This window comes from Pocillopora damicornis, chromosome 12 (genome assembly GCF_964200805.1).
Source record: "Pocillopora damicornis chromosome 12, jaPocDami1.2, whole genome shotgun sequence".
In the NCBI taxonomy this organism is placed as follows: domain Eukaryota; kingdom Metazoa; phylum Cnidaria; class Anthozoa; order Scleractinia; family Pocilloporidae; genus Pocillopora; species Pocillopora damicornis.
This window is the reverse complement of record NC_142681.1, coordinates 13038938-13061005: the sequence shown is the minus strand read 5'-3', so window position 1 is coordinate 13061005 and position 22068 is coordinate 13038938. Positions and strand designations below refer to the sequence as shown.

General features: G+C 37.5%; 2 protein-coding genes across 15 annotated transcripts; one reads left to right on the top strand and one right to left on the bottom strand.

Moving 5' to 3' along the window:
• Nucleotides 1–1170: 1170 nt before the first annotated feature.
• On the bottom strand, nucleotides 1171–16498 carry LOC113685663 (uncharacterized). Of its 3 annotated transcripts, none has more exons than XM_089189437.1 (4): nucleotides 15592–16498; nucleotides 3648–3742; nucleotides 2572–2715; nucleotides 1171–1928 (listed from the first exon to the last, which is right to left on the bottom strand). In XM_089189437.1, exons 2-4 carry the CDS (start codon nucleotides 3732–3734, stop codon nucleotides 1755–1757), a joined length of 405 nt encoding a protein of 134 aa, XP_089045563.1. In that variant the 5' UTR covers nucleotides 3735–3742; nucleotides 15592–16498; the 3' UTR covers nucleotides 1171–1754. The 3 variants fall into 3 exon arrangements, with proteins under 3 accessions (XP_089045563.1, XP_089045561.1, XP_089045564.1); XM_089189435.1 differs by lacking the exon at nucleotides 15592–16498 and adding an exon at nucleotides 12265–12738; XM_089189438.1 differs by lacking the exon at nucleotides 15592–16498 and adding an exon at nucleotides 5825–6059.
• Nucleotides 10130–20954, top strand: LOC113685661 (uncharacterized). 12 transcript variants are annotated; one of them, XM_089189423.1, is made up of 6 exons: nucleotides 10130–10227; nucleotides 10375–10493; nucleotides 14243–14293; nucleotides 17837–17933; nucleotides 19160–19303; nucleotides 19688–20954. In XM_089189423.1, exons 4-6 carry the CDS (start codon nucleotides 17868–17870, stop codon nucleotides 19919–19921), a joined length of 444 nt encoding a protein of 147 aa, XP_089045549.1. In that variant the 5' UTR covers nucleotides 10130–10227; nucleotides 10375–10493; nucleotides 14243–14293; nucleotides 17837–17867; the 3' UTR covers nucleotides 19922–20954. The 12 variants fall into 12 exon arrangements, with proteins under 12 accessions (XP_089045549.1, XP_089045547.1, XP_089045552.1 ...); XM_089189421.1 differs by having other exon boundaries at nucleotides 14240–14293; XM_089189426.1 differs by lacking the exon at nucleotides 14243–14293.
• The last annotated feature ends 1114 nt before the right edge of the window (nucleotides 20955–22068 follow it).

Genomic DNA, 22068 nt, shown 5'->3' with positions numbered 1-22068 from the left:
AGCGTTTCTCTTCCGTTAATCGCTTTTAGTAACAAGATTTTCTTTTTGTCAAATTAGTTACTAAGATTGGTCCATATTCAATGCATAACTGTCTTGTCAGATGATTGAAAAAAATGAATTTTTATTTCAGTTATGGTTGCTACAATAAGTCAGTGTTTGTCGAGGACGTTTTACCGAATGCCTTGTCTTTTTTTTTTTAAGTTATTTTAGCTTTTTTTACAATTTGTTTTTTTAAGTCAACGTTGGATCAAAAACTGGGTCAATTACTGTCTAGGTCGTCAGTGTTTGAAATTTTTTGAATTCAAGGATTTTTTTTTATTGTACTAAATGAGGAAAATCAGTGTATAACAACCTCTGAAAGTTAAAGTAAAAGAGAGAATTAAAATGCCTGAAGCGTTTGAACGAAAACTTCAAACGTAATAATACAGAAATAAGAACCAAGCAGACTATAAACAGCAAGTTGCATTCGAGCCTGTTAGTGGCCGATGACTTGTAATATCTACCTTTAAGTTTAACAGCTTCTGTCATCGATCCTGCCTTCACTAGCTCTTTCAACGAAACATCCATTAACGTTATGTACAGCAGGTCTATTTTTTATATTTCTTAACGTTCTCTCTTTTTTCCTTTTCATTTTATTGACGTTTGGCAACGTTACGCAGCTTAACCTCCGCACTATGCTTGATCCGTAAAGCATTTCACTGGTAAGAGAATATTGGCCTTTGGTTCAAAAAAAGGAGGAGGGGATCCAATTTTTGTTGTGGTAAAATAACCCTTTGTTGTCTTTTGAAGTTGACCCTTCGATTTGATGACGCTTTTACTTTTCCAAAAAATGAGAAAAAGGTTCAAGGAAAGGATAGATTTGTCAAGCTTTGAACTGTCCATTTATTGCGTTAGAAATAATTTGTTCCATCAGTTACTTCGGTATGTTTGGGTCATAGTGTGACTTCATGGTTTTTGACCCTATTTTCCATTGTAAGCTACTGGCCTGAGCTCTCGTAGCTGAATATTGGAGCAGAATGGTGTGGTATTCCATTTATTTTTTTGACAACGAAACACGATTAAGGCAAAATTCTGAATAACGGTATAATCAGTCAGTTCTTGATACGATTATCCACGTGCAGAGTTCTTTGATCGGTACCGGTATTATTCTTATAGATGAAACATGCTAAATATATTTGCAATCTGTTTATTAAATTTCAGTGCCATTCGACTCACAATGAACCATTGATTAGCAATGATCTACATTTGGTAAACAGAATCAAAATTCTTAGTGGAAATAATTGTTCAGTTGGGCTTTTTCTTTGCGTAGTTCAGTGCCTGAGTCAAACTACTCTTGCAAATAATCAGTTGCGGAGGCATGTTTTTGTTTCGTTTCTACAGTTGCAAACTCATTTGCGTTTCGGCTTGCCGTGCGTTTGCACCGGATGTAACTCTTGATTTATTGGATGTTAAGTGATACTTAAATTAAGGAGGTTGTTCCTTGATCTGAAAATGGAGCTACATGGCACGATTTTTAAACTTTTTTTGGCATTGTCTAATACTACCTTCAACTGAGAGGCTGAAAATGTAATTTTGGATCGGATTGATAGAAAAACACTACAAGGGCTGTAATGAATCCACAACGAACAAGGGTAACTAAGTGGAGAAGGAAGAAACGCTTGGCAAACTGAATGACGACCTTCAAAAAATTTAGCCATGATGTTTTACTTCAAGATGCACAAGTCTTGTTTACACTTAAATGCGTTTCTTTTTTACTAAAGGAAACTGCGATCGTGCAGTTTTATCAAATCTACTGCGGAGGAAGAGGTAGTATTCCTGGCAAAGGTTTTCTTGGCCCTGACACACTCCCTGTCTTCACAGATAAGCGGAGCCTCGCTGCAAGGACAATCGGCATCTTCCATGCAAAGTGATTTGTAAATAAGGGGGCACTGAAAGACAAATGTGCATGGCGCGTGAGTAAACGATTAGCTGACACAGTGGACCAATTACTCTCGCACAAGATGGCAAAAGAGTTTCTTTGAAAATATCGAGTTGAAGAATCAATATCAGTATCTGAGCAACTGCCCACCTACCCCTCCCCTAACCCAACATTAACTCTAACTTGTTATCAATTGACTGTTGTTGAGTTAGGGGAGGGGTAGGTGGGTAGTTGCCCTGATACTGATATTGATCCGAGTTAAAGAACTGTTTAATTTGCAAGGTTTTCGTTTATAATTAATTCATGGTGATCGAGGATCCAAAATCAACGCAGTTCAAACGATGTGCCCGGTGCTTTTTAAGGTTAAGAACCGTGAACACCCTAAAGCCAATTTCAAACCGATTTATGTGTATAGTATACATGGTTTGAATGCAGCTGGTTTCTAATTTGCAATTTCGACTCTTTGAACCCTGAGATCTGGTTATTAATTGCCTTGAAAATTAGTAAAGTTAATTAAGTTTTATATTAAGATGACAGAATCGAACTTTAGCTCATGACATTTTTTTTCCTCGTCACCTGCGGGCTGGATTAAGTATTGAAATTGCTAAAAGATTTTGTGCGCTAATCACTTCCGGGGTATTTAACGAACTTACAGGTAATTTCCTCCAAATTTCGTCCAAAGGACTTTTCTCTTCGCACCAATTCCTGTAGCTACAGATCAGCGAGGGACTGGAACGGCTCATTACACATGTGCACTCACTGTCTTCGCTACACCGCGTTCCACGTACAACAGAGCACTGAAAAAAAATGGAAGGAAGGAATTAAACTATTAAGAATTTGTCTCAAGTAAGGCTCGCAATTGTCTGGTGGACTTAAAAGCATAGACAGGCAGATAAAAGAAAAGAAAAACAAAAAGAATTTTAAACAGATAGCCATATAGCACTTGTGATTGACTCTTCCATGTCTATAGGAATTCGAGGATATTTCTTTTGTTGTCAGGTTCTGTAAGCCGATCTGCATGCCAAAGAAAAAGGGATTTCCTGTTATCACAAATGATAGGCGCGGAGGCGCCAACATGACTCTTAAGCATTTCTTTTCTATATTAGTAATTTGGTCAATCGAGTTTGTAAAGCAAATTTTGCCAGAAGGACATTTTGTTACCAGTTAGAGTAAGGTCTGTTGTCTTGTTTTCGACTTTTTCCTTAGATTTCATTTGTCTCAAATACGGCTCAGTAGGTTTGTGATCCCAGGATGTTGCAAACTAATGCTGTTTAAGGACACCTCTTCTCTTTTCACAGCAAGTTTTACTTAACTAGTCTTTGTATAAAATCTTTCCTCCCTTCATTTTCTTTTAATTTTTCTTTTTCAAAAAATATATTTCAAGAAAACCACCTCATTTTGTTTACCACGGTTGAAGCTGGGAAAGAGACTTTATGGTGAGACTTTTCCTTACTCTACGTGAAATTGGTGTCTATTTTCCAGTTGAGATACCGCACAAAAATGGAGCCCAATTTTCTAAAAGGAATAGTGTACAACCTTTTTTTAAGATGAACCATTTACTCTTCGGCTAGAGCAATACAGTTAATCATTTTAAAAAAAAAAAGTTTCTTTCTTCCGCCGGTTCGTTTAGTTTTCGCACTTTGCGCTGCGTACTCTTGCCTGGTCATGAGCCACGAACGAATCGTGTTTTTGCGGGAAAAAAAATGAAGAGAAGAGGAAATGAACTTACGCTTTGAGGCCAGTCTCGAATGTGTCTGGGTTCACACAGAGTCAATACTGTCACCACTAACAAGAGTAGTGTTTTCATCAGCTTCATCTTGAGAGCTAAACGATTTGGAGAGAGAAATTTAGTAAATCTGCATTTATATCTGCAGTAATTACCGCGAAGAAATTTCTGGAGTGTTTCTCGGTTCACTGCCAATAATCCTGTATAAGTATATCACATGGGCATTTATAAAATTATTGGGATGCTGAACTTGTGCCTGTGTTTAATAGGTTTTATGAATAATCTTTAAAACGCTATTTCATCTGCAGTCGTTTCATAAAGAAACAAGGGGAAAGAAGAATAAAGCCTTGGGTTTTCCTCATAAGATCATTATGGCAGATGAGTAATTGAAAGCCCTGCTTTGATTCAGGTTATTCTTTAAAGATTAATGATAAGCTGTTAATATCACTCTTGTCCTTTTCAACGATAGATCTTTATGTACCCTTGACACAGAAATATTGAAAACGCTCGAGCGATCAATAATATCCATGAAAACTGAGTTATTAACGAAGCAATATTATGGTGTTACAAGTATATAAAGCGATTTGCAGAATTAAAGAGATTAGAAGAGATTTAGCGGCGATCAGATAAACAGCGGCATTTAAAGCGTTCACCACACTATAGATCACTGTAGGGGTCAGTGGCCTCTTTTCCTCAGCAGGAGCCTTGAGTCTCGTGTTTTCTGGATATTTTTAATTTTCAGCAATTGTTTTTTTATTTCCAAATCCAGATCTCAGAGGAGATATGTGACGCTTTGTCTATCATGAGAAACTTAGCCTTAATTTTTCAAGATTATCAGCTTAAATCTGTGCTAATCTTGTCCGTTGTCAGCCATTTTTGTTCTGTTTGGGATAATTCTTCCTGTTCTGATGTTTTTCCATCTGGCTGGATAAAAGGTTTGTTTTCCTCATTTTGTTTGAGATTATATTTTATATTTTATGTTAAAGGAAAACCATACGACTTGAAATTTCTTATTGTAAGGCACACGACTCAACTGGGATGACTACTGATAAAAGCTCTCAAAACTCCAGAGACGAGGTGCACTCCATTATTTGGCCTGAACGGGTTTGGGTCGCTAAACGGCATATGATTTTTGGGTTCTTTAGTCGTAAACATGGTCTATGATTAAACTTCTTAGCGTCTTGAGCAGGTTCTATCTCTAGAGCGGAAAACTTTCAACAGAGGTGAAACGAAAGCAGTGCGTGGTTTAAAATATGCTACAAACATTTCCTTTAATTCTGACTGCAAAGATTGTGTCCGCGCATGTTAAAACCGACTGCATTATATCGATGTGCCACAACTACCATGCTTGTTCTTAAGTGGTAGCAAAAAGCATAGATTTCGTTTGAAACATGAGCAGGGTTTGGAGGCCTGGGTAGCATCCTCGCTCCCCCCTTACATGAATATCGCCCAGACACCCCCTATCACAGAGGCTATTTAGTTGCCAGTTTTTAGTTTCAATGTTATTTTTTATGCTCTTGGTAAGAGTTGTGCCTATCATGAGAACACTTGAAGAAAGATCCTTACGAACAGACCTGACACGTGTACCTTACATTTATAGCATAGAATTTCGAAGAAAACGGTCTGTTTATCTTGTTTCGCATACCTTGAAGAAGTACGCATTATCGAGAGATTAGCCGTTTATCGCATTACGCCAATTTATGATATTTTTCGAATCTTCTCCAACTGAAATGGCATTTCAAATTTCAGAAGAATTGCCTGGCGAAGCTTTACATTACATTTTTTTTCGTTATGATTAAATTATGAAGCTTATATATTTATTCTTTTGAAAAAAAATAAAGCTGATTAACTTTGTTTTCCACACAACGACATTGTATCTACGCGATCTTCGAATTAACATCGAGACATTTTCCTCTCTCAGCGTTTAGTCTCCCTAGGCATAATTTCTACATAAAATGTTCTCTCTGGATAAAGATTTTTTGTTCTTAAGCCTTTTAGTAAAACTGATCTAGATGTAATCAGCCGTGGAATTTATCAATTTGGTTTTGTGTCTTTGCGCTGCGAGATGAATGAAATTTTTGCTGGGATTTAACCTTTAGACAATTGACTTGGAAGAAAAAAAAGGAAAATCTTGATGCTAGACGAAAGTTTGGCTGCTAATGAAATCCTAAGTTACCAACCTTTTGATTGCGATGTACAGATTGATACAGTGATAAATATCGAGGGAAAGGAAAAACAGCTTGAACAGCGTACAAAAAAGCGCTGAGCACCCTAAAAACTTTACTTATCCAGAATCACGATGGAAACCGACCAATCACAACTCACAAACGCAACTTAAGTTACGTAGCCAATCACATTTTTCGGAAACTAGACTTGTTATTTGACTATTGAACAAAAACAACTCTTCTTACAATGACTTCCGCTCAGGTTATTGAAACATTACCCACTACCATTGACTAAAGTCATCTCAGGACATCACCGGGACAATCAGACTACATGATTAAATGTTTCTATTTGCTGATAGATTTTGGTTTCTTTTCCCATCTTCCTTACACACCCTTTCCTCTTAACTTCTGACGCTTTTCTTAAGTATCACTTGCACCAAGCCTTCTCGTCTGCAGGAAGTATGTAGTAAATTGTGCAACATCACTGATGATGCAAGAATTTTTCCTTGTAGATTTTGCTCGCGAGAGATCTGGTTTTGGAGACAGAAACACAACCCACCCGCGGTTCAGAATAAATTGAAAGAAGCTAGATTCTTGGAGATTTCAATTAAAACAGAAAACAAAGTGGACTTTGATTTTTTGAGAACTTGCCGGAAACCACAGAATTTGCTGTTGAATAAGATAAGAATTTCATTATCTGATTTTTCTTCAATTTCGAAATTAGTGAGAAAGTCCAAATATTTCCTCTTCACAACCGTAATTCTGAAGGTCAAAATCGCCCATAGATTCTCGATGGTGAAGATAAATGGAGCCAAATGTTTTGTTAAATTGCCAGCTTAACATAATGGGATATTTAGTTAATGTGGGGTTTTATCGTCATCGAAGATAAGCCAGAAACAAGGCTCTACTGAAAATAATTACACACAGAAAAACTATGTGTTAATAGAATTCCTAAGTTCGCAAATTTACACTCATTGTCGGTGCTCCTTGGAAATTATGATTGTATTGAGCAATAAGGTGTCAATTGCTCAACATAAGTGCAAAAGTGATTTGGCATTTGCAACACAAAGTCGTGTGTTTTTTCGCTGCTCTTGCTCAGGGTGAAACTCGGACATTAATAGACAACATCAGAAAAACAGGCTTGGTAATAATTCGAGTCACTCAAAATGTGGCAACCTATTGACAAATGAAACGTTCTTCAATTGGTTGACATACTATTAAACTGGATAGCTTCCAGCTTCTGCAACAACTTGCAAATTCAAAATAGTTTTTGAAGAGGAAAAACTCCAAAACGGAACGGGAATGATCTCGATGGATTATATAATCAGGATTGATATCTTAACTAGAAATTAGTGATGTGGATAGCTCACATACTCAGCCATTGTTGTCTCTTGTCTTATCTCGGTTGGGAAAACAAATAGATTATTAAAAAAAGATTAGATTGGAAAATAGAAAAACAGTTGGCAAAATACTTGTTTTTTGTGTGCATAAATTGTTCTTTTGAAATGAGATCATTAATGGCTTATCATGGCACACCTGCTTCCTCTTTGCCTCTGATAACTACGAGTTGCTTAGATCTTACATCCTTGTGTTCCGTACGTAAGTTGTTCATCGTCAAGGCTACACTTAGATCGGCTGTGGTTGGGTTAAAGTTCATTGAGAAATACTGTTCTGGGGCAAACTTTGGTTGGAAAAAATCAACCCTTGCTTGAACTGACCGGCACAGTGAGATAGCCACGTAATGCAATTTGCTTAAGGAGGTAAGTTATGAGGGATCTGGTAGCTTAAGATAGAAATCGAAAGTGCTCTGGATCATAAACATGAAGGGAAGTTCGACTTCAGAGGGAGTCTCAATGTTTACTTGGGGTAACCTCACCTTTCTGTAGAGTTTTCTGAGTAATCTCCCCAATTAGTGGAGAACTGTTCTTAGCACCCGTTTTATAAATATATCTGACCCACACCACTAACTGGGTGAGTAGTTATCTAGTGCGGAAGCGGTCGGAATATTACTTACACTGACAATTTTTGCAACAATCAGGGAGGTCTGTCTAGAAGCTTTAGCTGGTACAAGATACCACGATTTCGAAATAGCCGAGCTAAATACACACGGGCTCTGGTTTGTTATCCAATCATGCACTTATCTTTTTCGTATTCTCCTAGTTGTGGCAGACCAACACACACATACTTACTAGATAAGATAAAATGATGAGTTGAACCCAACAATGTTGATATACTTGTAACTGTTTTTCTGTGTGCATGAATAGATAAATCTAAAAGCGAAAGCGTTGTTAGATCTGCCAAAGAGTTACCATATCGAATAGAGTGGACCACAGTTGCGCTAGATTAAAGAAAAATGGAAGTTACATCTGCTAAAATGGGTCATAAAGGAGCAGCATTTCCAGTAGTTTCTGACTAAGCTCTTTATGAGTGAGAAATGAAGGAGCGTTTGTTGCAAGTTGCCGTATCTTAGACCGCCGACGGAGAACCAATTTAGTTTCGTGAGTTCGTTACCAAAAAAAGTCTTGTTTTACCCACCACATGGCTCAAGCTGAGTTTCCAAAAGTACCGTAAGCGGCTTGTGGGTTGGACTAAATCGAGAGCGTGTAGGAGGGTCTTACGAGAAAAGTATACCTCGGCTAAAAACGAAAACCCCAATGGACACAGATAATCACGCCCAGTCTAGTCTAACCTGCTATCTTTGCAGGTATATAAACATTCTCCCAAAGGATAAGACATGATTTTGCGTAACCTAAACAGTAAAATCCAAGATTTGCTATAATGCATGAAAAACTTGCTACACAAACAAAGGGTCGAGCGCGATACAAAACGGATGTAAATATAATCTAGCTAATTCCTAAGCCTCAAGTATCTACACCATGAACCAGTGTTATACCCAAGGAAATTGCAATTTAAATTGGAGGACTTCGAACTTTCCTATATCTAACACAGGTGAGTAACTGCAGCTCTTCAAAACATAAAATCGTACGTCTCTCCATCGTTTTAGTATGATTGCACTCCTAAGTTTTCGTCGCACTAAGCAGTATTATTTACAAATGTGTTTCCTCTTTATTGATAAATCACCGTTGGAAACATTTTTGAGGTCAGATTAATAGAGCAGTGATCGTAATGAGAATTGAAAAGTTCCTTAGGGACGGAATTTGGGAGGACATCGAGTCTTTTGCCACCCAACCTTTACTTTAATCTGTAATCTTTGATGACCATGTATAAAAAATGTTTTTTTTTTCATCTAAGAAAACTTTACTTTCAAGTTTTTTCTAATCATTTAGAGGACTGGTTTTATCAGAAGTAAATTGCTTAAGAATGGAAAGAATCTGGTTATATAGCTTAGAGAATTAGGCAATGAAAGAAGTACATGATATCGACCCGTCGACCCTTCCTTTAATTTACTCGTCTATTAGTAATGAAGATTGTAGTTTCAAATGGAACTTTCTTCTTCAGGTGAAGTTTTAAAATGTGAGCAGAATTTGTACTTTGGAGAATCTAAGTCTAGTTTATGAGTATACTCTGTCGACTTTCTCAAACACAATCCTGTGGATGCAATTCTCTGAAGAATTCCTTTTTTGATGTTCTCGCTCATTTCCAATAACGAAGCACCTATTCATTGCAGACAGCTAAGTTATTGTGGATACGTTTTGTAATACCATGCATGAATAGACAGATCAAGAGAGACTAGTCAAAAACCACAAATTAAAATTCTTCTGAATCCTAAGTATCTAGAAGGCAATCTTCGAGTTTCACCTCTTGAACTGGAGCTTTATTTATAGAAGAGATTTAGGGTTGAAACTGTTGGATACCAATGATGAAGATGGAGGATTAAAGATGGTTTAAAAGAGTTTCGTAAGCCGGAAATTACTGCTTTGCACGTCTGAACATGACTTTAAGGCTTTATTTGGTGACACTTAGTGGGTTAAGTACAAAAACAGGAAAAGCCGGGAAAGGCCTGGCTTGTGAATTTTCTCAAAGACTAGCCCAAGTAATTGATATCCATGTGAATTCGTAGCTAGTTTTCTCTCTTCATCTTACTTATCGTAATTTCTTTCTTCACCAGACATGTTTTTGGGGATTTGAGGGATTTAATAATAGCGCAGAAGCCGCAATCGAAACAGATTACATTGTTTTGTTGATTTTTTTTCGGGCACGATCTTAAACATGTTAAAGTGGATTTTAAGGATTATGTTGCCACCCAATACGGTAGATTAAGAAAGGAACCTCCCAGGGCCTTTGTTGGACTCACGTAAAACATTGTTGTTTATAAACTGATATTACGTCATGGGAAACTGGAAAAGGCTTACACCCATAAGATATATAAAGCTTTCCTCTCAGAAGATCGGTCAGTGAGCTAGACATTTCTCCGGAGCTAACCAACTTTTGCTGGGCTTTTTTACACCTTTATACAAGTTAGTTGGAATACGTGAATAGACTATATGCCTGAGAAAACTTTAGCTTTTTCTGCGTTTTCGTTTAAATGCCACGTCAAACAGTGGAAAAGAGAAAAGTTCACGCCATATTTGAATCAACGATTATTGTTTACATTTCATTTACAGGGGATAACGCCCACGCAAGATTTGGACGCGAATTCTGAGTTTCATCCTTTGAGAGTCTGGAAAGTTTACAAGAAGTGGCAGGATTGAAGAAAATTTAAAGAGATTCTAAAGGACAACTGGTAAGTGATATTTAGTGTGCGGACAACACTGACAACAGCAGTGTGAACACATGAACTACAGCAATGTAGTAATTATTGATTGGAATTGAGTTTTATGCTTCAAATTTATATGAAGAAGGGAAACGTTCAAAAAATGCAATTTCACAGCGAGTTATTGAAGAATATGAATGATTTGGCAGCAAGCTCTTGAATTGGTGAATCTTGAATTTTGTGCGCACCTTCGACTGCTCCGCCATAACCATCAATCAAGAGACATCTGTAGAATTTAGTAGTGCTTCGTTTGAGTCGTCTCATGTTCCAATGTAACTTTTTCATAGAAAGTAAAACGTGATCAATGGGGCAAATATTTAAAAAGCGGCGATTATGCTTTTAAATATATCAATTAGCAATTGCTGTTTGAAATAAACTGCATCGATATGTGATTCAGAAGGTTTGAGCCGAAATAAAAGGGCCTAGAGCTTAACGCTAATCATTTAAGGAATCTCGATGATTTTCGGCCCTTCTAACGTAATCACTTGTTTCTTTAAAACTACACCAAAAAGTTAGCGTAACTGCCACGGAAGTTAAGGGCACAGCTGTTGCTGTATAACGAACTACAAGGGTCTCATTTCCTCAAATGGGGATTTTGCCACAAGAATCAATACGAGCGGATGCAGGAATTTAATCTCAGAACTGAGTCATCTACATCGATGAATGAAGTCGGGCAATCTTCTTCGTTTTAAGATTTTATTTTACTTAATAGCTATATACCTTTGTCCCACTGTTGCTAGATCGTGCAGTTTCCAGTTTGGACCAATATCGCAAGTTTTTTTTTCTTAATTGTACCCAAAGTGCTTCGCTTTAGCTCAAAATTTCAGATTTCAAATAAAAGTTAACGCCTAATTGTTTCTTGATCAACTGTTTCTGTTTAAAATATTGAAAAGGCGCCCAAAATTTTAGAGCATATGTTTGTTGCTCCTTGACACACTGCGTGACGAGATAACATATAAGAAAATTTTTATTCCTTAAAATTTCTTGTAAAGAGGCTCAATTTCTTGATTACTTAATGTCACCTTAATCACAAAGTTGTCTCTCTCTCTGGCTCTTCCTTGCTTGTAGTTAACCGTTTAACTCCCTAGATCTGATGGTCAAATCTCCCCTCCAGCTACTACATATTTCCTTTTAAATTAGTTACAAGAATTTGGTGTTAGATCAAGACAACAACTTCTAGTTGACATTTTTGAGTATTCTCATTACTTGTTTGGTGGATAATGTATGAATATTGCAGGGAGAAAATAGATCTTAATCACTTCTGAGCGTTGAAGGGTTAACTTGTTATGGTCATAACTTGACGATCACGATAAAGAAAGTTAATTATATCCATCGCGTAGAATTTTGAAAGATTAAATGATTACGACGGTAGTGAAGGAAACAGGCCGTGATCATGTTCTTATATGCACGCTGGCTGGCAAAAGGGAAACAGAGCGCGACAAATCTTTCTACATGGTGGACGATCGAATAGGCAAAATTCTGCTCTTTAAACCTTAACTGAATGGCATCTTTACGCCTTAAGTAGTGCTGATAGACGTGGAGAAAGCGTGTTGATGCCCTATGCATGCGCACCGTCTGGCGTCTAAAGAATGAAGGTATCCTAAAGTTTCTTACAACGATTTAGGTCGGAAACGACGGAAAACTTTCTAATGCAAGTGGAGTATAAAAGGTATTTGCATTCACATCGCACCAAAAGGAGGACAAACGGAGAAAAACAACAGAAGAAATTGTTAAAGCATACCTTGCAAAGCACACAATTTTTCAAGTCTTTGGGATTCCAATTAAGAGGCAACTTGACTTGAGAAAACGGGTTAAACTGTTAGAAGCGGACTTTTCCAGGTAAAACACACGATTTGAAGCCAGAAAATACACCTTGTGCTCAGTATAACCAGAAAGAATCGACTGAACAAAATCCTTAGCTTATCAGTTTTTTTGTGGCGAAGATCACGTGCTAGGGTTGGCCACTGAGGGTGTCATTTCACATTCTAAGATGTCTTGCATTCCACTTCCGTGGACTCCACTGGAAAAACTATGAACAGTCATGCAGTATATCCAGTTTTAAATTCCATTTGCGTCATGAAATTTCATTGGTACTCATCCAAGTCAAGTTTTGGAAGAAGGCCATGTTATATTTAGTATAAAAGCAAAACTGTGATAACTTTGCAGAGAGGGAACAACAAACACTTCACACAATCCAACAGCGAATCTTTCAGCAGTAATCACTGCAAGCGAAAAAAAAAAAGGATTGTCGAAACAAGATGTTTTATGGAAGGATCATAAGAGTGCCACGAGAAAAATCGACAAACACAGAGACTGTTAGTTTTTTTTTTTTTTAACCATTTCGATAAGGATTTTAGTGATAAGACCCTTTTATAATCATAACCTGTGAAAGAGGTTAATGATCTGTACAAAAAAAAACAAAAGTGTTTTTTATTTGTGGGTGGTTTGACATACGTGGATAGTGTTCAGTTTATACATATCCATACTCAAAACCTACTGTGAGAGGCAGTTTGATGATTTTTGCAGATTAACTGAGAAAGAAGAGTGGCATTTAGTTGGACGATAGAAAGTACCAAGAAGAGATTCGTGACTAACTCATTTGTGTAGAGGCAAAAGTGTTCCCTGTCGCTTGGCGGCTCGTTAACATCAAAGACACTGGTAATCCCGTGTTTGAAACATCTAAATTATTTATATTCTTCCGATGGTTCACTGACAGAAGAACTAGTCGTGCAGTTCTCAAAAGAAGATATCATCTGTGCAATTCGTAGTTTTTTTAGCATTCTGATGTTATCTTTCTTCCTTTTAGTAATTGAAGCTACTTCTCTAGATTTTTCTACCGTGATTTGCAAGTCTGTTTTTGAATATTGATTTTTTTTTTAATTTTTGTTCTTCTATCATATTCAAGTCATACAGGCATGTTCCCACGGTGTTACTATGATTTCGCCGATATGGAATTAATGTCAAATCCTTTTTTGACCTTTTGTTAATATTTTCTCTCTATTGTGTTGCAACTTACAAAGCTTGAGGTCTTATCAAGGTATCCATGTACTAAAATACTCGTATGTAATAGATTTGACTCAGTCATTTTACTAACTTTCAATTAAAGTGGGGATCAACGAGAAAATCAAACACCTTTCAACAAAATGCACGTGAACTCATCCCAGTCATTTGTAAAATGTGTTTATCTATGGTGTGTATCTTTCTAACTCATCAGGTTGTAATAAAACTGCACAGTAGGCTCGTTAAATTACTAAACATAAATGAATCTGCGGGAAGCCTCTGTCGTTATTATCGTAAACCCAGCCACTACCCCCTCACGCAGAAAGGAAACAAGAATAGTTATGCTTTCGTTTGTGATAATTTGAAACAGTTTTTAGATCATGATCGATCTTTGATGAACATTTAGTCGGAATTCAGGATTTCCTGTATCCGGCAGGATGTTATACGGCGCAAAGATGGTTTCAGCACTCATAGTTTACGGTTTCGTTGGACAGTTCGGCACTGTGATTTAATTTCTAGAAAATTCGTAAACAAAATTCCTCGTTCATTCCGGCTTAGTTGCTTTGGATGATAGCTTTGATCCGTGTTTTACTGTTGAAAGATTCTCAATGCACTGTAACGTAAGCTTTGAAAGAAGCATTGAATGATTCTTCACTTCTGGATGTGCCTTTCACGGCACATTTTCATCATTGGGTTATTTTCCTTTCTTTTAAAAGCAGGTGGACCAAACAAAACAAGGAGAACAGTGAGGAACATAAAAGACACGCGAGGTATGACATTACAAATCACAGAAGTATTTCATTTTCTATTCATGGTTAGTTGACCTCAAGCATTCACTTAGTTGTGGTAGCCCTATTTGAAGGAGTGGTATTGTTCAGTGAATGTCAGACATTCTTAATTCGGCATGATATGTCTCGGCACAAGTATAAATGTTTAAATCGTCTCGGAATTAAGTAGTTCGGTTATTACGTCAGTGAAGGAAAGGTCAAACACAATCCTTACACTGTAACAAAACACTTCAAGAGAAGCAATAGAGAGAGAGCATTTGATTTCGAGTATCCGACTGAGAAAGTTCTTTAAAAGGTATTTATGAAGTGTGAACCCAATTTAATTTTTTCATGTGAATTACGTGTACAACTGCCTCTGTATTACTGCGAAAACTGCCTGCGTGGTTTGTTTAAACAATGTTACTATTTCCCTTCGCCATGCACTCTCTTTTCTACTTGTTAATGTGGTTATTTAGCTTCCTTCCCTTTTAAGAAGGACCATCAACTTTTAGCTAAAGCTATGCAGATTAAAAGTATAATGGATAGATATCTAACCATTTTGCTTTCGTAAGCGTAAGAATCAATCATTTTTGAAATTGTTTTTTCATATCCGAAATTTATACTTCTCTACTTTAAAAAAATGCGTTTAATCAAATATGTTTCCTTATTCAGCCATTCCTAATTATCCGCGTGTCTTTAAAAGTAAACGAGAATACGTTTTCATTTGGCAGTTGCATGTCATAGATCGAGATTGACGAAAGCCAGGTTCTTCTGCTATAATTTTGGTGAGCTATACATTCAGGAAGTTATGATGCCATGATGTTTTTGTGATCTTAATTCATTTTCAACTTTCCTCGCCTTTCATATGAAGTAAACCAACATCTCTTGAAAAGAAAGATGTACAGAAAAATACAGGGCAAATTTTTGAGGACATTTAATCGTTGTGTAACGGCCTGGATTAAAACAACGCGTCTATCAGTTTTCTTTTTTCCTTTTTTTTATTTTGGGGAGGGGGAGGGAGGGGCTGACTAACAAGGACTGTTTTTTTTTTCTCGTCAGAAAATTTTCTTGAAATGTCTTAGTACTGTAATATTCTAAACAGAAGTCGGCGCACTCGACAAGTTGGTATGAAACCACAGTTATGTTTGGCGAAGACAAATATTTCTCTTTGTTCCGTTAGTTTGTGTGTCAAACCGCAGTTATTTTGCGCTGTAAAGAAATACGCTTTCATCTCAGCAAGCCATTAAATTATTCATAATTCGGCGTTTGTCGAGTGGGCTTTTTCTTTTGTCCTCACTCACCTTAAAAACTCGTGTTATGCTCGCGTTTTTTTCCTGGCGGATATGAGTCGTACACGCGAGCCCATCCTGTCCTCTCAGTGTTTCATCTGCTTAAGTACTTAACGCATTCTCTCAAACAACCGCAAAAGAAAAATGTGTCACTTAAGTAGCAGCTCTAGGTATTGGAAATAGTACAGAATTGTTGTAAACAGCTGGCGTAGGCGAGAAAACGGAAAATTCACAATCAATTGTTTTGAGTTAGTGTGGTTTGCCATTGCGTCATTTCAAACAACAAGAACGGATGTTCCTCTCCTTTCTGCAATCTTCCGCCTTCCTCTAACTGTTTTTATTGCATGTCTCTGAATTCCCGTGACTAGACTGTTAGGAAAATGGTATAAACGTGATGTTTCCCCTCAAGTTTTACACATTTCCAACCACATCCAACCGCTTACAAACAGGTCTATCCTCCGAACTCAAATCCCACCATCTCACTCTCTCTTCTTACGAGAGGCTTTCGGAATTGCTTTTGTTGGTACAACGCAGCATGCTTGTTCCGTATTAACCGAGTATATTAATAAGCTTATCAGCTAGTTTTCTGACCAACCGACGTCACAGTTGGAAGATTTCAAGATGGAGCCTTCACAAAGAACTCACATTTTTCCTGCACTCGGAGCAAATGTTCGGTATTGCTTAACATCTTCTTATGCTTTTAGCTCTGTTTCTTAATTCTAAATATGAGTTCTTTAACTAATGACGTGATAAATTATCGTTATTGAGGCATAAGTATGTTTAAACTTAGAATTTCCTCTCTGCCGACATGTGGCATCGTGCTCAGATCGTAGTGATGCCTAACAAGTACCTTGGAAGCATAGTGTTGATTTCTCCCGTCAGAGCTTGAATTTTCTTCGCTTCTTCCCCCAAGATTTCTGGTTGTTCGATTTTCTACACTTCTCTTTATTTGGCAATCTATATCTTCGGCAGGTCAAAAATTTGATCTATTTGCCTTTTGCTTACACCTAAATATAGTTCACCGATATTGTGACGCACAAAGATATCTCTTAACAACGACTCCGTCTCTCCATACTGTCACGAATGTCTTGAAAATGTATAAGCTCCAAGGGGTAGATTCGCACCACTTTTATTGAAGGACCTGTACAGACGTATTATCAAAGATTAAGAGTTCATGGGACAATGGAAACAACGTCTTGGGTATGCCAAGTTTTCGAGAGGTATTTTATGGACATAAGAAAAAAAAATCATGTTTACGCTTGTGGCAAATGGCAAAAGTTGAGCTTTTGTTGTCTGTTTTTCAGCCAAGGAAGGATAAATTTAAAAATATTTTCTTTTGTTGTGAAAAGGAAATGGTTTTTACTTTTTTGTTAGATTTATTCAATGCGATCGGAGCCGGAAAAGTACGCGAGAGTATAGGTATCTTTTTCCTGTTAAGTTTTCTTTCGTGGTGCAGTCTTAACCAGTCTGTTAAGATTCAATTCTCACCCTGCTACTGTGTTCGTTATGTATCCTTTTATCCAGTCCATCGTTTCCAGCAACAATTTTACGCGAAATGTAAAAAAGGCATGTAAAATCAGTGTTCATGTTCCGTGACATTATGTCTTAAATTCGAGGGCGGTGGCTTGGATGTTCATAGTCTTTTTTATGATCCTTTATTTACTCTAGTGACTGATCTTCCTCGTAAAAAACGTTCTTTGTTTATCGAATATTTCACGTTCCATGCTCCTCTTATGATGAAATTTAGACTACTTAAGATGCTTTTGCGCAGAAGAAAGTGCAGTCAAATTACTTAATGTTGAAAGATAAAAAAAGGGAATCTCCTTTATCTGTGGAAATTTTCTCGTTGTTCTCCACTAATTTGCAAGTTAAGACGATGCTTGTGAGCCGATATTTTACAGCTCATGTTAAAAACGTAAACAATTGAGTTTTTCAGTAAAAAATTAGCAATCTTTTGCGCGTTCGTGATAAAATGGGCTGCCTTTTGACACCTGTAGACTATTGAGTCCAAGAAACAACAGTGCGCTCTTAATTATGATAGCAGATTTGCCGAATATTACCGTAATAATCCCATTTATGTTACTTAACATTAACCTTAAGGCAAAGGGGTATTTTTTCAAAGGATCATTCAGCTTGTGATCTGTTAAAACGCGTCATTCAACAACCATCCTCGAAAATTGTAGTCATCGCCTTAACAAGTCTTGGTAAACTGACCCATTCTCTGTTCTTAATGCTCTTCTGTTTCCTTTGGTTCAAGGTTGCCTGAAAAGTGCGCTACAGTAAAGACGATGAATATTTTCTTTGTTGTGTTTGCGTTCTTGGCTTGGACTGAAGCCGCACCAAGTCCTCCAAAAGTAAGTTTTGTTGTTCCTGTTCTGCTTTCCGTCCAGCTCCTTGTATTTGCTCTCTACTTCCTCAAGGGCTGAGTTGGGTAATGTGTGTCTTATTTAAACAGCAAGCACCTTATGTACAAAAAAATGACTCTGAAGCGTATCGTATATTCCTAGAAAAACTGAAGTTTTAGTTATTACTTTGGCAGAAAACCAGTGGGGGACCGTACTTGAAATATTGAGCAATCGTAATCTTCCTTTTTAGTTCTGCATCACTGAATTATCGAAAGAAAGCCCTATCCCCACGTTTTTTTTTCCATTATTTTTCTTTGGTATTTTTGTTTGTTTGTTTCTACCAAGCGTTTTTCGTCACATGAGAGAGTTCTGTTATGTAACTCATGTCTTCGTTCTTGTACATTCCGATGACGTTTTCATTACACAATTTTTATCATTTCCATCTCTTTCTGGCGTGTGCAGGTTTTTGTTGACACGTGTATGACCTATATGTTATAATGCTAGGCTCTTGAAAGGATTAAGGATTCCTTCTCCATGACATAATGATGAAAGCTCTTATCCGTCTCTAATTAATCACGCAGCATGCAGTGAATTGGACAAGATTTTTTGACGCGAGGGGCGGGGGGGGGGTTAAGAAGGTAGAACGGGGGGCTACTTTAGCGACCCACTGGAGTTTAAGAGCATACTGAGATTTAGACATACCAGGGGGAGGGGGGTAAGATACATCATTAGACCTTCCCCCTTTCCTTGGCTACTTCGTTGTTTCATCAGCCCAGCGGTTGAGGGAAGGATAATAACGCCTTTTCATCTTAACGTTTTCCAGACTATGTGCTCGTAAGTGTAGCAGTCTTCAAGTTCTCGCTCCTTTTTTTATGAGGAATTTTTGGCAGCATTTCTCGTTGCGTCCAAGTGATGAAAACGTTTTATCTTCCTTTAAAGATTCCTCGGGTTCAGGGGTTTTGAATTATTTTAACATATTACTCGGGTTTCCACGTCTTAGCCTTTCAAATGTTGAAATATTCGTGCACACAGCTTGGAACTTTTGAGTTGACGACATATCACATCACACGGATCTGTGCTCGTCAACTTAACTTTTATTATTAAGCCGTATTTCAGTCGGCGTAAAATACAAAATTGCCCTCCTCTGAGGGTCATGAGTTCAAACGTTACGGGGGATTTTAGAGATACCAATGTGTGCTGTTTGTGATCGATGTTCTTTCCCGTTTGTTTTTCAGTGTGGCAAAATTCGCGGTCGCAATTGTAGTGAAGACAGCGATTGCGCATGTCTTAACCGTCACAACAAAAGTTCCTTGATATGTAATACCCGATTTCGATGCGAGAAGGAAGAATTTAGGGACATAATCCAGAGGATGCAGCCAGTAAGTTGCATTGGTTAACTGTTTCAACGATAACTTTACAACACTGAAAGATCTTTCTGATACCGTGAAAGGAATCTGCGGTGATAGAACAGAGTCCGAATTCATAGAAATATTATGTAATTTCCAAAGATTATGATGAAAAGCTTATTCTCGACTTTCCCATTCTCCAGCTGTCATCTCATTCTAAGGTTATGTTATAAATAAACCGCCCTCAGTTTGAGAACAACTTCCGACGATCTTTCTAGAATTATTTTGAGGAGGTCCTTGGGGATTGGGTTGAATTGCGAGAGGGCATTAGAGTACTTTAGTTGACAGGAAATTTCTTAAAATAAACGACTTCCTTGGTGATTTGTTGTATACTAAACAGAACCAATTATTTTTCAGTGCCACCGTATCTACAAGAATTTTTGTGAAGTTGACACCGATTGTCCATGCGACGAAGCACGACTTATCTGTGAGGATCACGAATGCGTGAAAGAGAAAAGAAGACCAAGGCCACAGATAAAGTTAAATCGTCTCCTCTCTATATTGTTGCCAAGAACAAGTAACGGCACGCAAAGCTCTCCGCGTCGTCAGAGAAGACGTTTACTGAGACACGGACTCTTCAAGACGATTTAGCAGCTTTGTTACTCCATGCGATGTTCGGCACAACCCTTGGTATGGCGTAGGGTGATCATCCCCTCCCTGCTTTAGAGCGCATTTCGATTGAAATGTGTCGTCAGACCGAAAACAGAGGAACCACTAAGGCCAGTCTCAGAAAAAAGGAAAATACTGCGCCACAAGGAGCCCATGTGAACTCATGTGCCAGGAGTGTTGGATATCACGTGTCATCACATGACTAATGGTGTTACGTAGCGTCTGATTGGTGGAGAAAGTGATACGACATTTCTTGACCAATCACAGAAGGAAGCAAAGTTAACTCAAGAAATCCCTGATTTCGTTCGACACTCGATTTATAATCGCGCTTCTGTATAGCTATTTATTTGTAAAGTTAAGTTGGTTTTTTTCGTATATATATATATGGAAGAAAATTATTACGTTGCTCTTTAACCCTTTAACTCCCAAGATTGTTAATTCTCCCCTCTTGGCTGCTATACAGTTCCTTGTAATTAATTTACAGGAATTTGGTGTCAGATAAAGACAAAAACTTAAACCTGATAAATTTGAAGCTTCTCATTACTTGTTTGCTGGATAATGTATGGATATTATAGGGAGAAATTATATGTTAATCACTTCTGAGACTTAAAGGGTAACACTACTTTCCTCTGGCTTCTATTTCGGAGGAAAGAAATTTAAGGTAAATAGAAGAAAATAATATGAAAAGAACTTTTTTAGTGCCTTTTTAATGAAAAAAAAAGTACTGCTCACTCAAGTGTGTATATTTTGTAACACTCTCTTGATGTAAATAATTAAATGAGTTTACATAAGCACAGCACTGTGGCGAGAAGCAAATCTGGTTGAACATTTCTTTTGCCCATAAGCTGCTCTTTTGAACATATTTTGTTTAGCTTGAAAAGTAGGTGATGGGAACGCACTTAAATAAAACGAGATTTCAAGACCGCGAAAGCTGAACCTTGAGCGCACAATCCGCTTAACTCAGTCGCAAGATGACAGACAACCCACACGACTTAAATAAATTCACTGAATTCGATAAGTAGACTGTTTGATTTATTGATTAGAGACGGGAGACATGGATTAAGGAAGGTTTTTACTAAAGTGGGTATGCCCTGCGTTAATAGCGTTTTTCTTTTCTTTTTTTTTTTTTTACTGGCCTTTCGGTTTTTTATTTCGATGAATTGAAACTTCTCTTTACAAAGAGGGCAGACATAGGCAGGCTAGCCCCTTGAAATACTTTCACTGTTGATCAAAGACTGATTTGTCATCAAGTTGGATGAGTCCCTTGGGTCAAGGTAAGGGTAAAAAACTCTTATGAACTAAAAAAAGGTGTAGCCTCAATTTTTTACGCTTGTCAGATGAAAGATGTTCTCCTGTTCCAATCTTTCACATGACTGTGAGAACGAAATTTAAAAGAATTAATAATGTGACGGACTCACCCCACCCCTCCCCCCGTTCCATCCTCCTCCAAAACGAGGCCAACATTCAGACGCACAAACATTCAAACACGCCATATTGGCTTCGTCGAACTAGGGGGAAGGAGTAGTTTGTTTTGTCCGTTGAAACGTATGCTGAAAAGTTACTGATCCGTTAATATTTCTAGTAGAGTCTCTGGCTGGCTGTTACATTCTTTGTACAGCCTTGGCTCATGATATATTTTGTCAGGCACTTCAACTTAAGCTTCTGGCTAAAAAGATTTTCATAAGTAGCCTTCCTGACATTGGCGTACCTGAAATTGTTTCACTTACTTAAGCTTACTTATTACGGGTGCGTGAGGACAAAACCCCTTGACAAAGAGGATTTGTTTGTGTCCAAGAGTACTCAAGTTCACACTTATGTTTGGTGAACACCAGCGATTACCAGTGAGACTGGTCATATTTCTCTCCATTCTTCACGCCAAAAAAAGGCTACAGAACGCGTGGAATACTTGTTAAAAACTCCTAAATGCCACGGAATGACGGGCTAATAATACTATTCGATGGCAGAATAGTATGCTTTTCAGACAATAACAATATGTGATACAACTTAAAGGAAATAATGTTCGCTATTGAAGATTTTCTTATCTCGATAAATGGAATGATAGGGTTAGAAACATTTGCATTGTTGAAAGTCGAAAATTCCAGATTTTTTATTGAAAAAAAATCATTGAA

What these genes read in the sequence shown, in the direction of transcription:
- LOC113685663 (XM_089189437.1), bottom strand. Translation starts at nt 3,734, where the DNA reads ATGAAGCTGATGAAAACACTACTCTTGTTAGTGGTGACAGTATTGACT. An exon ending in TTCGAGACTGGCCTCAAAGC is followed by an intron (nt 2,716 to 3,647) that starts GTAAGTTCATTT and finishes ATTTTTTTTCAG; the next exon opens with TGCTCTGTTGTACGTGGAAC. An exon ending in AAATTTGGAGGAAATTACCT is followed by an intron (nt 1,929 to 2,571) that starts GTAAGTTCGTTA and finishes TTTGTCTTTCAG; the next exon opens with TGCCCCCTTATTTACAAATC.
- LOC113685661 (XM_089189417.1), top strand. Translation starts at nt 16,201, where the DNA reads ATGGAGCCTTCACAAAGAACTCACATTTTTCCTGCACTCGGAGCAAAT. An exon ending in CCGCACCAAGTCCTCCAAAA is followed by an intron (nt 17,934 to 19,159) that starts GTAAGTTTTGTT and finishes TTTGTTTTTCAG; the next exon opens with TGTGGCAAAATTCGCGGTCG. An exon ending in TAATCCAGAGGATGCAGCCA is followed by an intron (nt 19,304 to 19,687) that starts GTAAGTTGCATT and finishes ATTATTTTTCAG; the next exon opens with TGCCACCGTATCTACAAGAA.